Source organism: Lepeophtheirus salmonis, chromosome 3 (assembly GCF_016086655.4).
Source record: "Lepeophtheirus salmonis chromosome 3, UVic_Lsal_1.4, whole genome shotgun sequence".
NCBI classification, from domain to species: domain Eukaryota; kingdom Metazoa; phylum Arthropoda; class Copepoda; order Siphonostomatoida; family Caligidae; genus Lepeophtheirus; species Lepeophtheirus salmonis.
In genome coordinates this window covers 46,889,777-46,905,796 of record NC_052133.2, presented here as the reverse complement: position 1 = coordinate 46,905,796, position 16,020 = coordinate 46,889,777, and the positions used below count along the sequence as shown (strand labels likewise).

Genomic DNA, 16,020 nt, shown 5'->3' with positions numbered 1-16,020 from the left:
GCTAAAGGTTAAGGTAGATTCCGACCTAACGATAGGAATAAAGAGACTAGACAATGACTTCAGCGTTGATACCAAGGTGGCTATTCATGAAGATTTGGTCCTTGATTTCTATGTCCGAAGAGCAAGGCACCGCCTCATCAAAAGTTTAAAGCAGAAGAGACTCGAAAGGTACAAATCCTTCCAGTTCCCCAGACCTCAATTCCCTCGACCATTTCGAGTGGGGCACTATTGAGAGAAAGACCAACGCGAGCCCAACCTCAATGTGGACTCCCTTAAAGCTGTCATTGATAATGAATGGACATACTAACTTGAAGAAAATATCAAGAAGGCGCCAGCTTTAAGTCCAGAATCAAGGTCATATTGCTTGATAAAGCTTTTATATAACACCTCTCAGTGTCAACAAAAAAGTTTAATATACAATCCTAGAAAAAAAAATACACTAACGTCATTGAAGATTTTCCTTTACTGCACATGTTTGCATTCCCACTAGCGAAGAGATAAATTTTATATATACGTATTTCAGTCAAATATAGGCGTTATATTCAGATTTATATGATGCCCTGAGACACCCAAGAACGTTAACTATAATTTAAAATCTTCAGTAAATTTATGATACATAATTTATCCCGATATAAACTTTAAAATAAAATATACACCAATTCCTTATGATTTAAGTATTATTATAAATTTATTTTACTTTAAATGCAATTTGTGGCGACTCCAAAGAATTTATCAGAATAAATTATGAAATTTTAATACATGATTGTTTGTACTTAAATTTCAGTTTGATAATATCCGGGATATCGTAATAAAAAAGATTTCTTGCAACCCAGTCAAAGATCCATATATATTGTGTGAAATTTATAGTGAAAGCAAACCTGTTTTACAACAGGTTATTGCAACTGTTCTTTAGCAAAATTACAATAAGTTGAATTGAAAAAAAAAATACTATTGTCTTAGCATAACCTAGTTATGTATTGGTTGCAAAATTTTGATTTTCTATCCGGTCCCGTCCTACATCTTAAGTGCGTGTCAAAATCGGACGCATAAGAAGAAGTCACAAAGAACAATCTTTGCTAAATGGCATTTTTATCAGAGATATTAGCCAGTAACGCCATTAATTTATCTCGACCATCAAGGATTAGATGTTTATAAAAAAAATACATATATATATATTGGGCCTTAATTAAGAATAATGGCAAAATGCTTGTTTGTATGAAATATACTTACCCTTTTTCTACAACTAATTATATTAGTCAACTAAGGTACTTTATTATATTTTGCTTGTAAAAGTTATATTTTCCGGAGAACAGTTTAATAATAGATGTATTAAAAAGAAATCCTTTTATTAATAAGAAAAAGGATTTAGTAATGTGTATTTTCCGTTGAGTAAGTACAATGGAAAAAGCTAGATGGAAACAAACTGTTTTAAAAATATTGTGATTTTTTGTCTCATTATTGTTTGAGTCCTTAAAAGATGGACAGGAGCATTGAGATAAGAGACCATATTTTACATTTTTTCTCGATTCAGACTACAAGTAAGCCTGGCGTTTAAAAAAGTGAATATTTTTTATGATCCTGATACTGTAACAGTCAATTACGCGCAATTTTAGGTTTGTTTATTCTTTTTGGGTAATTCTGATGCCAAAGATGCACCAGATTCTGGAAAACTAATGTGAATAAAATATTGCAAGTTTTGGAGTCATTTAAACACTATTTTGATTACCAATGAAAATAAATATTAATTAAATAAAAAAACAAAAACATTAATGAAATTAAAAAAAAAACATTAAAAATGATTGATTTCTTTTTAATAAACCTTAATTTAAAATTTTTAAAGGATCAATTACCTGAGTGAGGAGGGGAATTTTTTTTTGACTAAATCAAAATCTAATTCAAACATAATACTTGTATATTTAAAACCATTAAAACGAATTACTGATGATTTTTTTAAGCATAATGTTTATGGATAAATTTAAACGACAAAAAACTGAATAATTGTATAAAGGATATGGTTTCTTATTAGTTAAGCTAATAGGTTATATATTTAGTTAATTATATTTGGGCCAGGTTTTTAGTATGCAACTAGGAATCAATGTTGTATAATTTATATTTGATTCATATAAGCTATAAAAAAATTTGAATGTATGATCCAAATTTGTTTGCAATTACCTTTCCGTTAGGGAACTGGAATATTCTACACACCTAAATTTATAAAAATGCTCCTCATTCCTTTAAATTAAAATTTTTATCGCCTATACTTTTCAATATACTCCTACAAACATTCAATCAGATTATATACAATTACTTATTTTTAACAAAAGTGCATTTTTTAGGACGCATTCGTATATTTAGGTATTTTTCATCAAGATTTAGTGAATTTAATTATCTTTTTGATTGAAAGTCGTTCTTCTATTTTCCTTTTGGTTTCTGGGAGTCTTTTTTTTTCATTTTAAGGACTGAGCTGTAGAATATTAGCTACAAAATTGTATCATAATTTTTTTTTTACAAAATTTGCATAAAATAACGTCTATTTTATACAATTTTTACTTTAAAAATAACAAATTATAATTCATAGCTCAAGTTAATGTCATGTTTATATTGAAATAAACATGCATTTTTTCTCGATGATAATTTATTTATAAAAACATTTTTTGTATTTGAATTGATCGAATAATTTAAAAAAAGAAATATAATTTAAATTAATCAAGTCGTTTACCTATTAATACTGTAGTAAAATAAGTTCTTTCTTTGGGGTTTTCTTTTTATCCACGTTATTAAAAAGAAGCTTTAAATAAAGGATCACTGGCAAGGATTAGGACTTGACAGTATAGAACGAGATCAATTTTAAGGCCCATATTAAGAATCGATTGGTCCTGGAACCAGTTCAAAGCATATACTTTTTAAACAAAAATAATTAGCCACTCGTTTCACAAAAAAAACACACTTATAAAATATTTACATTTTAATACTGGTATTTGAAGCAATACCTACAATAATATATAACAACACCATTTTTTTTTTAACCTTTCAGGTTTCAATTAAAAAAAATGAAGGCGTTCCACATTAAGTACATTCATATAAAACAAAGAATTAAAGGTAAAACCATATGTTAAGAAAAAAATTCACATAAATTAACGCTTTTCATACACTTTTATAATTTATATTCATTTATTCTTCAATGTTTAATGTTCAATTATCTTTATTTTATATTTTGTACGTCTTTTAAATGTGCACTGACAATTTAGAAAGTAACATTATGTAATTTATATAATTTGTTAATGTCGAAATAGGTATATACATAATATATATTTTTAAAATAATTAACTATTTTTAAAAGTTGAAAAATTTCATCACTTGATAGTAGCATGTTTTGTTTGCTTTTTTTATCTCTCATTTTTTTTCATGCTTCTTGAATTCACTTTTTTGTGTATTTTTATTTGTTAGTTTTTTATTTGCAATCTAAATAAAATATATTGATATAGGTTTGTAAATAGTAAACATTTTTGGTATGTAAAAAAGCGACAATCAATATTATAAGCTGAGCAGTTTTATGAATTTTTGAGAGTTCCTTATCTGTCATGACATTTCAATAAAATAGCCCAAAGCAAGTAGAAGTAGGGGGGGGGGATTTAAATCATATTCTTTTTTAGTCCAAATCTTTGGACGTAAAAGGATCTTTTAAACACTTCGGAAAATCCAGCCACAAATTACATCCCAAAATTACTTTTTCCACCATGAATGTGTATTTTTCTAATCAATTTTCAAATTAATAATAAGAAACTTAGGAATGTAGTGATCATGAACGCAATTTTATGCTGAAAGATAACTTATTAAACATTTTATGTTTTAATGTACAGTTTTGAGGTCATATATTAAGTCACTAAAAGGGTCAACTTCTTCTAAACTTGTATTTAGGTTGACCTGTTAATTTTGATCTTGTCTTGTTTATTTATCAAAAAAAAAAAAAAAAAATTAAAAGTTACAGTATGTAAAATTCGTTTTTGACCTTAATGAATTAACCCCCACCCCCACCCCATTCTTTAAGATGAAAGAAATATACACATTTCACACTTTGTACCAAGAAAGGAAATAGCCTGGAATTACTCTGTTAAAGATACTCAATTACTTTTTGAGTACAACAGTATTTATACTTATGCTTACCTTATAATTTCTCAAGGTTAATCTCCCGAATCCATGAGATCACTGACAATATAGTGAGATGATCCCTCCACAGAAATGAAAGAATAATGCAATTAGCTGTTGAAAGATTGAAAAAAACTGTTGAGGTTATAATTACAAAAGTATTGCGCTAGTAAAATGTCATATTTTTTACAACAATATATAAGATACTATTATTATTTAAATAGAATATAAATTTATAGGTCGTTGTAAATCTTAAGAATTTACGGTATTAAAAAAAACAAGTTAAAATTAACCCTGAAAATTTAAAGAATGTTTGGAGGAGATCAGCTTCACACTCATGAGTTTCATTAAATTATCTATAGAATGTTTTCAAATGAAGGATTTTTTTTTACAAATCCTACTTCGTACGAAGCAAGGAAAGAGACTATTCTTACTCTGTTTTGGATACTCAATTCCTTTTATAACGCTCCAAGAAAACATCAGCGTTACTCTGCGTTATTCAAGAGCACAAACACTCGTAACTACACATTATACTTGGATTTTCAAAGTATGAATTAAAAATAATCAGTTTTTTTCAGTTTCCTAACAACAATAAAAACTTACATAGAATAGACATAGCTCAATGTTACAACGCTTACGGGAGAAATTATTCTTCTTGAACTCAAGGTTCGTTCCCCGATCATTCTTAGAGAAAGAAATATACTTTATATATAGATTTCACACAAATAAATGTAATACTATACTGTTTACTGATATTTAATCAGTGCAGCTCAATCTCACCAATAAAAGGAATATAAAAAAAAAAACCTCACATATAAAAAAATGCTTAGGATATACAGACGTATGTATCAATAGCTGAATCTGTTTAAGTAAACAAATAAGTTTGACAAAATATTATTGACTTCATTCATATGTTAGTGATGAATAAATTATGTTATATTTAATTTTCGATACTGTTTTGACTGAAAATGTTAAAAAAAAAATTCGTTAAGGGGAGTTCACATGCACTTTTAGGGGTATCCACATGATTATGGTTTGAGTTGGTGGCTATTTCATTTTCATTTATTAACTAAAATTGATTCTTTATAATCTTTTTTAATTTTTAACGTTCATAATTTGTTAACTTTTTGGTGAAATCAATTATAATAAATCTGAATTATGTACGACCCAGATTTATTTTTTTACTTTAATTTATCTACAACTCATTCATTGTCATTTTTTCCCCCTCATTTGTTAGTTTTCTGAATTCAAAAAAGGAAAGTTTGAAATTTTTTTCCCCTAAAAAAGTTTCATTTTTTTTGATTTATTTTAAGCAAATCAACTTATGAAAAAAATACTTTCTATTTTTTTTTTTTTTTTTTTCCAAAAAAAAATACTCAGTGTCTCAAAAAGGAAAGAAAGAAAAGGAGACAGCTCATTTCATCATAGCCCTAAGCTCGTTTATCCCAAAACTGTCTTGCAACTAATAATATCAAAAAATATTTGGAATATTCCAAATTAAAAGAAGATATTATATTTATTTTGTAGGCAAATACAAACAGCTAATTTTAGGGTTGTTCTTAATTTAATCATGGCATTAGCTGTGCTAAAAATGCCACTCGTCTACTGTTGGTGGTTAATTAACTGATAAAGATATATAAACTGGAGAAATACACTACGTTTTAATGGAATGAATATTAGATTTCCCTAAATAGCGAGCAAAATCTATACGAAGATTATGAGGAAGCTTTATAACTCCTCCACTTCTGGTCATGATCTAAACTATTTTGTTTCGATGTTGATTGTAGATTCTTTGTTCTCATTTTTGCATAAAGATGGGACCGTTAACACATACTGCACCATGCTGTCGTAAAACATTTATAACTATTTTTCTGACACTCTCTTGACATAAGAGTCCCGTATTCTTTTGTATGTATATACTTTTGGATTTTGGCTTGAGGTAAATACTTTCTTCATAGAAAATGAGAGTGTGGGAGGGGGGATAGTTTAATAACTTAGAGATGTATAATGTCATGGTTCTTTAGGTAGTATGCTAGGCATATCTGCCTATCAATGATTTTATTTTACTCCAAGTAATCAAACAATGGAATGAGAAAAAAAAATCATAAATAAATGATGGAGTACTTCCCCCGATTCTTATAGCAAAGAGTCTTCACTAATGTTCTATTTTTTTCTCCTTCCACTATTTGATGATTATTTTATGTCAAAAAATGATGTGACAAACATATCAATAAACAAATATTCTCACCTTAAATTCTGATAGTTTTAAAATTATCTACTACTTGAAGTTTACCTTTTGAATAGCGTTTTTATTCGGGATGGGATTTTGTAGAGAAACATAATAGTTTTATTCTCCACGATATCAACAGAAGTATCATTCCTGTTAATTTTTTATATGGAGGATGAGGAAATAATATTTAAATACATTTTTTTTATTATTATTATTTCAATCGTTTTGTCTCATATTTTCTTGGAGTATATTTATTCCAACCACCTTACTCTGCGGTAAGAATTTTGAAATTAAAAAAAAAAAAATGACGAACGTAATTTGGGACATCAAATATAGGAGATCATTTGATCGGCATTAAATCTTCAACATTATTATTGGCATGATGTTAAATAGACAAAATATAAAAATACATTCAAACTCAAATTAAAAACATGATAAAATTCATTATTTGAGAGTCAACGTGATATATTTTATTGAGGGATTAATTTAGTTGTAATATTTTAAGAAATTACTTTATTTGTGTCATTTGAATCTTATAAAAGGTACTAAACTATTTATAAAATTCTATCTTAACTCATGTCAAAAATTTGAAAAAAACACTCTAAAATTTTGCAAAATAAAGCCATGAAATATTTGGATGTATTTTCTTGATTTTGTTAATGATTGTTTTTATATTGATGTAGAGCATCTATCTGTCTATGAGTTTATGTAGTCTACCAATACAAAAGCCAGTTAGATTGTTTATATTTCCATCTTAAGACGAGTTATCGTCAATTTCTATGGTCAAATTATTTTTATTAAAGTTTTGAAAGTTTTGCAAATTGGACTTAAAGAAGATAAAGTTGATTGTCACAATAGAAGATTGAAAATTTTTCAAATTTTATTTAAAAGGTGACATATTGGAACAATCATTTAAAAAATACTAAACATTTACTAAAGTTCTAATGTATATTCAATCATCCCATAATTTTGAAAATATAGTCTTTAAGAATGGGATACACAAAATTTCTACCAATAAATTGAAGCCAATGATGTAATAAATCTTTAAGCGTATAATTCTAAACTGATCTGAGTTTTTATTTGAATCTTTAAGTTATATAAAAATTGGAATTATAGTAATTTGGGACTATTATTGTATAGAATTATTTTTCATTGTTAAGAAAATTATTAAATAAGGAGGACAATTAATGCTTCCTATGTAAAATTAATATAATTGATTTTATATTTGGCTCTGAAATCGACATATTTTCATTATTAGGCTAAAAAATGGTGAAAAACAAGACTCTTCTTTAAACAGATATAGCGTATTCATCATTCAAAGTGCTAAGGATAAATATCATAGTTTATTGTTTAGTAAAATATTAGATAAACCTTTTATAGTAATATGCATATCAAAGGTTTTGTTGAATTTTGCATTTTTTAATCATTCCTACTTTGTTATGATAAGACACTCAAAATTGTAAAAATAATGAAGATAAACTTTTCTGTTAACTAGAAAACCTCTATAAAAATAGGACACACTTAAAAAATACAATATGAAACAAAAATCGTTAGATGTATGTAGATAATGAAAATCCAGAAACTGAGATAAGTTTTGGATTCGTCGCTAAAAGATAAATTCTATATTTGGCTTTAATCAAGAGTGGAAATTTTTACCCTGTGATTGTTCCCTTGCGTAATTTACTCAAATATTAAATATTCCTGATATTGTAACAGTTAATCACGTTGTGTTTTGGTTTTTTAGATTCAGTCCTGTTAATTTTGATGTCGATAATACACCATGCTCCGGAAGGCCAATTGTAGAAAATGTGGATAAAATAATAGAAATCGTCGAGTTATACCGTCATATAAACACGGATTTGTTAGCCACTGGGATAAACATTAATGAAAAAAAAATCCTTTAAAATAACGGAAGAGGGTCTTGGAAAGATTTTATCTTTCCAGGGGGGAGGGGGAGGTTAATAATAGAACCGATTACATCACAAAAAAATGCTCCATAGTATATAGCAGCTGTATTCTTTTAAAAGGCATATATATAACATCTCTATCTCACATCCTTTCAATCTATGAGGATATGCAGGTACATATATAGGTAAGCGTACATCATATATACAATGTACATTAAAATGGATCCTTTTCATTTTTTATCATTTGATGTAGGATACAAAAAAAATAATAAAAATATCTTTCTTTTTTTTGTGAAAGCATGAAATACTCGAGTAAAAAAATATTTTTTTGAAGGAATATCTTAATCATAAAAATAAAATAAAAAAATATATGGACTCCTTAGATGGGCTGTAAGGATGTATTATATATATATATGAAGGTGCTTTACTTTTTATTATTTTGCCTTTTTTTAACTCCAAAGAGTTGTTCTCACATTTTTTCCTTTTTATTAAATATATTTGTCTAGAAAATAAAATACAATAACTTTTTTGTAGTCTCATTTCCTTATAAATCATATATATTAGTGAAAGCAAAAATTTGTCTGTATGTATACTTTCCGTAAGTAATTTTTGAGTGTAGATGCTTGATTTAAGAAATAATCAGTGATTAATAAAAAATGTCCAGCCGGTTTCTTAAAATTAAATTAATCGAAAATGAACGAGTTGATACTCACTTTACAAATAATATTTAGGAGAAAAACAGCTTAAATGGTATTGCCTTTTTATTAGATCAGCTGCAAGCAACCGTAAGAGGGAATAAATTAACACAAATTCCACTCTGTATACCGGGTGGTACAGTCAAATCTGAACACTTACTAATTCAATAATAAAATAAATTTGAGTGATTGAAATTAATTCATATTTGGTTTTTTAGTGCATAAACAAATTGATAAAAAACAAAACCAGTCAAAGCTCTCTCGCTTATTTAACAAGTCGACAAAAGGACACTTGATTCCAAGCAGTTAAGACTCTCCAGGACCTCCGTTTACAACGCCAACAAGTCTGGAACGGTGGAGGGGAAAAGGAGTATAAAAAAGGCCAAACTTGAACTAGAGGAGTTAAAGAAAACAGCTCTGGCCAACTCAGTCAAGCCAATGAGGGCCCATAGAAGAGATTTGTATCTTTCACACCAGATTGTCTAAAGTGCTATCAAAAAAATGGGTGGAAAGAGCCTTGTAAGAGTGGAGAGGCCACTTTTGATACCAGCAAAGAAAGACACCCATCCCCTTCGTTGTAAGAGTCTTTTGAATGAGAATTTTGAGTTCTTTCGAATTCTTTTTTGACACTTTTGGCCCCCTATATCCCTGATTCCAACCCCCACGACTACACCTTTTGGGTACATATCATGGGGAAGTCCTGCAGAATTCTTCATCCACGAAGGCCATCAAAGCCGCTGTCAACCAGCACTGGGATGCCATGACATAAGATTACATCTGGAGTGGGTGCCAGGTCTTCTGATGCCGCCTGAAAGCCATTATTGCCGCTAAGGGTAGTTACATTAATGATTAAGAGAGCTCAGACACACATCTATTAATAGTATTAATTTTGTTGAAGTTATATTGTTATTGAATAAAGTATATCTGGCTGATTTTTAAAATTCAAAGTGCTCAGATTTAAGCAAGAATTACTCCAATGTCAATACTCATTTCTACTCCTTGTACAACAAGGACTTACATTTATAAATCCCAAGCAAACCCTCAGTGTTACTCTCCGTCTTTCATAGATACACACACTATTTAATACTTATTATTTATATATCCTGTTTTTAAGATTTAAATTCTATTGATAACAGCTTTCTAAAATTAAGTCGTCTGTATATATTTACAATCGGAAAAATCAGCTCCTGCATTCTAGGAGAAATGTAATACACCTCTGGAAATGACAATACAATCAAGCATGCAACTTATAATAAACCAAACAAATGGAGTATATGCATAGAGACCTCTAAAAACTGTATGTAAAAATGATGAATATTTTGCAGGTGTTTCTGCCAACTCATAAACTCTATACTATGAAATATGAGATAAGGACTCATTTTTAATGTGTTAATAAAGCTTAAGGAATAACTTGGGGGGGTTCTAGAGACTAATAACTCAGGACAATGCCTGTTACTACTAATTGTGTTATTATCTGTTACAAATTTTAATATTACATATTGCAATTTTGAGCTAATAGTTATCAATCTTCTCTATTGAAAGAGAGTACCTAATTTTGTAGTTGCTAGATACGGTGAGGCGTTTCTGTTTAAATCCCTTCGTCTCATAGCTACTTGCAGCTAATTTAATAATACGTCGTGATAGCCATGTTGCTTTTTTTCCAAACATTCTTCAAATTATCAGCTCGACCAAGTTAATTTTCGATACTGTTTTCTCAACATACCACCAGCTTCACCTATGCTGATTACTATAAATATTGATGAGGTCCTTTAAAGACTCGTTTTAATAACGAAAAGCTCTATTGTACTATCACTTTCGTTCACAAGCACTTTGAAAATCTGTCACGGAAAATTATCTCCCAAATCAGATCCAAAGTCATACTTATTATTTTAAAGATCGATACATTTTTTTAGAAAATAATTATTGAGAACATCCTGGCATCTTTTCAATTAAAATATTATGGATAATTACTATTTTTGTACAAAAATTAAATTATATAAGTATTTCCACACTCAAAGTGTCTCTAATAATCAGCGGTCAGTAGGTTATGAAATATGTAAAAATACTTGTTGAATCAACTTTAGATTTAAATATTGAAAATTCTTTATTAACAATTTTGTACTTTTACTTTGCAAATACTTTGCAATTCTCTGGAAATACAATTACATAAAAAGATAAATTATAATTTAATTTATATTTCAAAGATAATGAATCGGAAAATAGTTGCACAATTTTTAAATAATGATTGTACGAATTATTACACAAATGATTTTTTTTCAAATCATTACCTGCGGCAATACAGTGCTTAATTTTTTGTATATTGTATCATGTATTTTCTGCTCGGTCAAATACAAAAAAAAATATATTCAAAAATTATCTTGTAAATAAATATATTTTTTAAATTATGATTGATGTGTTGTATCCAAAAGACGCTTTGAATTTACTTAAGACTATTCGTCATTTAAAAAAATTAATATTTTAAATATACTCATAAATCATAATAATTTTGCATCTGTTTGCATAGATATCATTCAAGGACATTGCAGCACAAACATTATCGTTCAAATAAAAAATAGATATAAGTAAAATAATCAAAATTTCTGCAATAACAGGGATTATTGCTGTTGGTAATAGGTACAAAATGAATATCCTTATATATCCTTGATATAATTGAAAACAAATCTTACAGAAATTGCTTTGTAGTCATTTTATATACTATGTAAGAAAAAATCTACTTTTTTACAATAATGAGTTATTTTTCATAAGATGAATATACATTTTGAGTAATCAATTTGATTTACTCCATCTTTTAGTCTCCATTAAGTATAAATATACTATAATGTATGTATATGTATATATAAATTACTATGAATTTAATTATCTCTTACTTTTTCTTCAAATCCTAACGTTATTGCTAAACCAACATTAAAATGGATATTTTTACAGTATCAAACTTTATTTGCCAAATGTAATTGTTAGTAAAAAAATATGAGTACTTTTTTAATCTACTATTAGTAAACTGGGATATTATACAAACCAAGATTTATAAAATGTTTATTATTATTATTTTGAATCTACATGTTATCGTCAATACTTTTGAATATGGTCCTGAAACATTGTATTAGCTTATATGTAGTTCTTTATTAATCTTGATAATCCCTTGTTTATAATTTATTCGTAAATTAAGCAACTTTTAATCCAGGCTTTTAATCAAATTAATATTTGATCAACTATTTTGGTTAAGAGTCGTTTTTTTCTGATTTTTAAAATAATTACAAAATAATTTAATTGTTGCAATTATTTTAGATAATACAAACAAAAATGCCATCAAAAACTGAAGGGTGCTTATAAAATTCCCAAAACTCTCATTAAGCTTCATAAATTATTTTACAAATTATAAATTTATTTTTTACTAAGAAAATAACTAATTATATCATGTTGAAAGATTATTTTAAAGTAAAAATATGTTTTTCTCATTGTCTTTTATTCATAAAAGTATTTATAGCATTTTAATTTATGTTTAAAAGTGTAAAATGGATTAATAATAAAAATAAAGAGACAAAATTTAAATGATGTAATTAATAAATTGTTCAATTATTTATCTTGTAGTTAAATACATTTTATTTTTATAAAAAATACTTAAACTAATTAAAGTTTAAAATATAAAACTTTATTTGCCTAGGGTAATCGTTTGTGAACAAAAAATTTAATATCATATTTTATACTTATAAATTCATTATTTTAATATAGAAATTGTAGAAAATAATATTAAATTTTGGGGACTCTGAGTAATAGATAATTTACCAATAAGTACAATGTTATAAAAAACACTTTTTATACAGAATAAGACACCTCCCACTTCCGTTCCATATCCTTTTTCATATTCATTGTTGGTGTATATAGAAGATAAGATCGCGTAAAAAACATTCTTTGAAATCTCGATTATTAATTCTTGAATTTGCTTTAACTTAGAAGTTGATGGGATACCATCTTTAAATAATTGTATACATAAATTATATGGTAGATAGAAAATATGCGAATAGAGTCAAAATCCCAGCGAGTGTAAATTTAAAAAATGCTGGTCAACAGCAAAATATTTATAACTTCTTTTAGTATATTCAACCATATTTTGAGAATGTAATCGTATTTCAAAACAAGGAGCACGACAGATAATAGTTATCTATGTCCGAAGATATGTCGTACCTCAAAGTTACAATACTTTTTATACAATTCTCTCATTATATGTTATTTTTAAGTTTACAGGGATTTTCATATTTTTCACATATCTAATCATAAGCTCTGAATTTACAAGGAGAGTGGGAACCCGTAACTATCCATAGCATTTCCTTACGATTAATTTCTGTTATTCTTAAATGCAAGGTTTTATTATATAACCCAGGGGCAGCTGAAACAAAAACAAATAATTTTATTTTTACCCCATGTCTCAAATTGTAAAAATGTCACAGCAAATAAAAAAAAAGTCACACATGCACGATATCCTTCGCGCCTGTGTCAGTGCCAAAATGGCTGCAAAAGATCGTTGGTATCTTTATCTGAGCTGCCCAGTAGATAAACTAGTCTAGTACAGTCCCTAACAGCCATGCAGGCCAAAAATGCTGCTGCAACAATATGTCTGACTGTTGGCCTGTCTCCATGAGGCCCCCTTTCAATTCTGACCTCAACAGCCTGGACTTTGCAGTTTGGAGCTTCTTGAATGAGAATGTCTGCCACACCTTTCATCTAAATTTGGATTCGTTCCGACTTAACAATGTGGTACGACATGTCAATCTGTTTGCCGGCGTGTTAAGGCTGTTATTGCTTGTGAAGGAGGACATATTGAATTCAATATTAAAATAAACATAGTATTAAAATATTTCACAAATCGGTTTGAGTTGTCTTTTCTGGATCCTTTGAAAATAAGATATCTCCTAATGGAGTGATTCTACTGCAAGTAATGTGTCCCCAGTCTGTACAAGGTGGAGCAACAATTGATAACCATATTGATATTTAGTCTCTGGGGTGCATAAACACCCTCAGTTGAGTATGGGGGATTTACCATAGTATTGTTATTTATTTGCATCTAATTAAAATATGAAAATATTAAATTAATTTCCTAAATTGACTTTTATTTACTCATCTTTCAATTGCTTTCTTTCCAGGTATCTTTAAAAATGCGAGTAACGGATTTACCAAGTGAGGATATAATTGATGGAAAATACATTAAGGACCATACAAAATGTAAAACGGTGGCTAAACGAGATGCAAACTCAACAAACTGTTAGATTTGAAATCTCTACCTTTAGAGATTTACTATCAGAGAACTACATATGGCACAAATTTTATTTGCTAAATCACTGCCCTTTAGCTCATCAATACATAGATAGGCACAAGGAACGCAAGCATAATAGTAACGAAGATAGAAAAAAATTAAGCACGCATAATTTCACATAAAATTAATATTATATCTGCCAAAATTGTACTTTTCAAACTGCCTAAAAATTAAATACCCTAGGAATTAAAGTATCTTTTTTATAATAATTTACTGCCGATTTTAGAAAAAATACCAACCAAAGAAATCAAATAGTGTTCTTCTTTGCTAGAATGAATGTACATATTTCTTGAGGCCAAATTAGTTTGTAATATTTTTCAAATGAAGATGACTTTACCCCCCCCCCCTCCTTCCACAATCCCTCACCTTATCAAACCAATTTTAAGTCAAGGGTTGATTTTAAATGGCAACTGGTTAATGATTCTTTCAATTCACTAAATTATTTTATAAAAAGTGCCAATTCTTTTTTCTCTTTTTTTAAATATTATTAATAATATCTATGTTGTATCTAACAGATATCCAATAAAATACCATTTCATTTTTATTTGATAGTGTGTATAGGAGATATGTGAAACAGTTAAAAAATACCCCTTTTTGTAACTCTAAAAATAGAGTATATTAATCAGTCAACAAATCAATGATTTATGTCAACTTTCCTTTGATATATTGTATAGAACTGTATATTGTATTTGAAGAGAAGAAAGTAATTAAGACAGAAACAAAGAATGTCACACGCGTCTCAAATTCCTTCCACTTAACTAAGAAAATATAAGGCAATTTTTTATTTATTGTGTTTTTAAAACTTAGTAAAAACCCGTAATAGTAAAGCAAGTGATAAAGGAATATCCAATCGTTTTAGTAAAATTATTGGCAAACACCAACTTTTAATAGTATTTGCTTATCAAATAATATTTTTCGTTTTAATTACGTTATGGTTTATTAGTCAATCACTTTATTTGTGGATTGAAACTTATTTAAAAATCCATTAAAATGAAAATTATTTTTTTTTTTTTTTTTTTAGTCGTTTTGATAATAAGAATCAATTAATGTTCATATTAGGTTTTTTTTAAATAATACAAATTATTCATATTATAATCCATTGAATAAAATAATTAGCCAATAAAATGATGTTGAAAAAGAGGGATTACAGGTATGTAAAGAGATTCAAAATAATGATGTCACAAATAATGTGATTACTATATCAGCCCATTGGCATGTAATAATTATTTTTTGACATCCAACAAGGCTCCCGATTATCTATTTAAATTGTCAATTGATAACTTGTTAGTTAAGGAAATATTTAATTTGATCAAATAACTTTCAGATATATCATGAATGTTTAATAAACAAACGCTAAAATCAAAAATTTATGTTACTACAATGCCAAAGTTTAGTAAGTGATTGGAAAATCTTGTAATAAGAAATTTGAATTAATAAATCATTCAATTTTAGGGATAAAATATACCTACCTACAAAAAATAAAAAAATCTTCTACTTTCAGACCAAATGATATATTAAGGTTGTGGCATAAATTATTTAAAAAAATTAATGTCCTGATTTATTATTTGTCACATTTTCATAAATAAAAATATATGAGACAAAACAGCAAAAAACATTTAAAAAAAGTCTTTTGTTATGAGAACAAAAGCAATTCTCTGTTTACTTAAAAGCCCATATATTTTGAATATAAATGAATTGTATTTTAATAGAATC

The 16,020-nt window shown here is 27.7% G+C and overlaps 1 protein-coding gene across 2 annotated transcripts in view; it reads left to right on the top strand.

Moving 5' to 3' along the window:
- Window positions 1–14,383, top strand: part of LOC121115226 (uncharacterized) — a 439,152-nt gene extending 424,769 nt beyond the window's left edge. Inside the window, exons 13-14 of one of the 2 annotated variants that reach the window (XM_071887446.1) lie at window positions 3,035–3,099; window positions 14,138–14,383. In XM_071887446.1, the coding sequence (XP_071743547.1) occupies window positions 3,035–3,070 (36 nt within the window). In that variant the 3' untranslated portion in view covers window positions 3,071–3,099; window positions 14,138–14,383. The remainder of the gene's footprint in view (window positions 1–3,034; window positions 3,100–14,137) is intronic. The other variant, XM_040709425.2, reaches the window with a different exon arrangement.
- The last annotated feature ends 1,637 nt before the right edge of the window (window positions 14,384–16,020 follow it).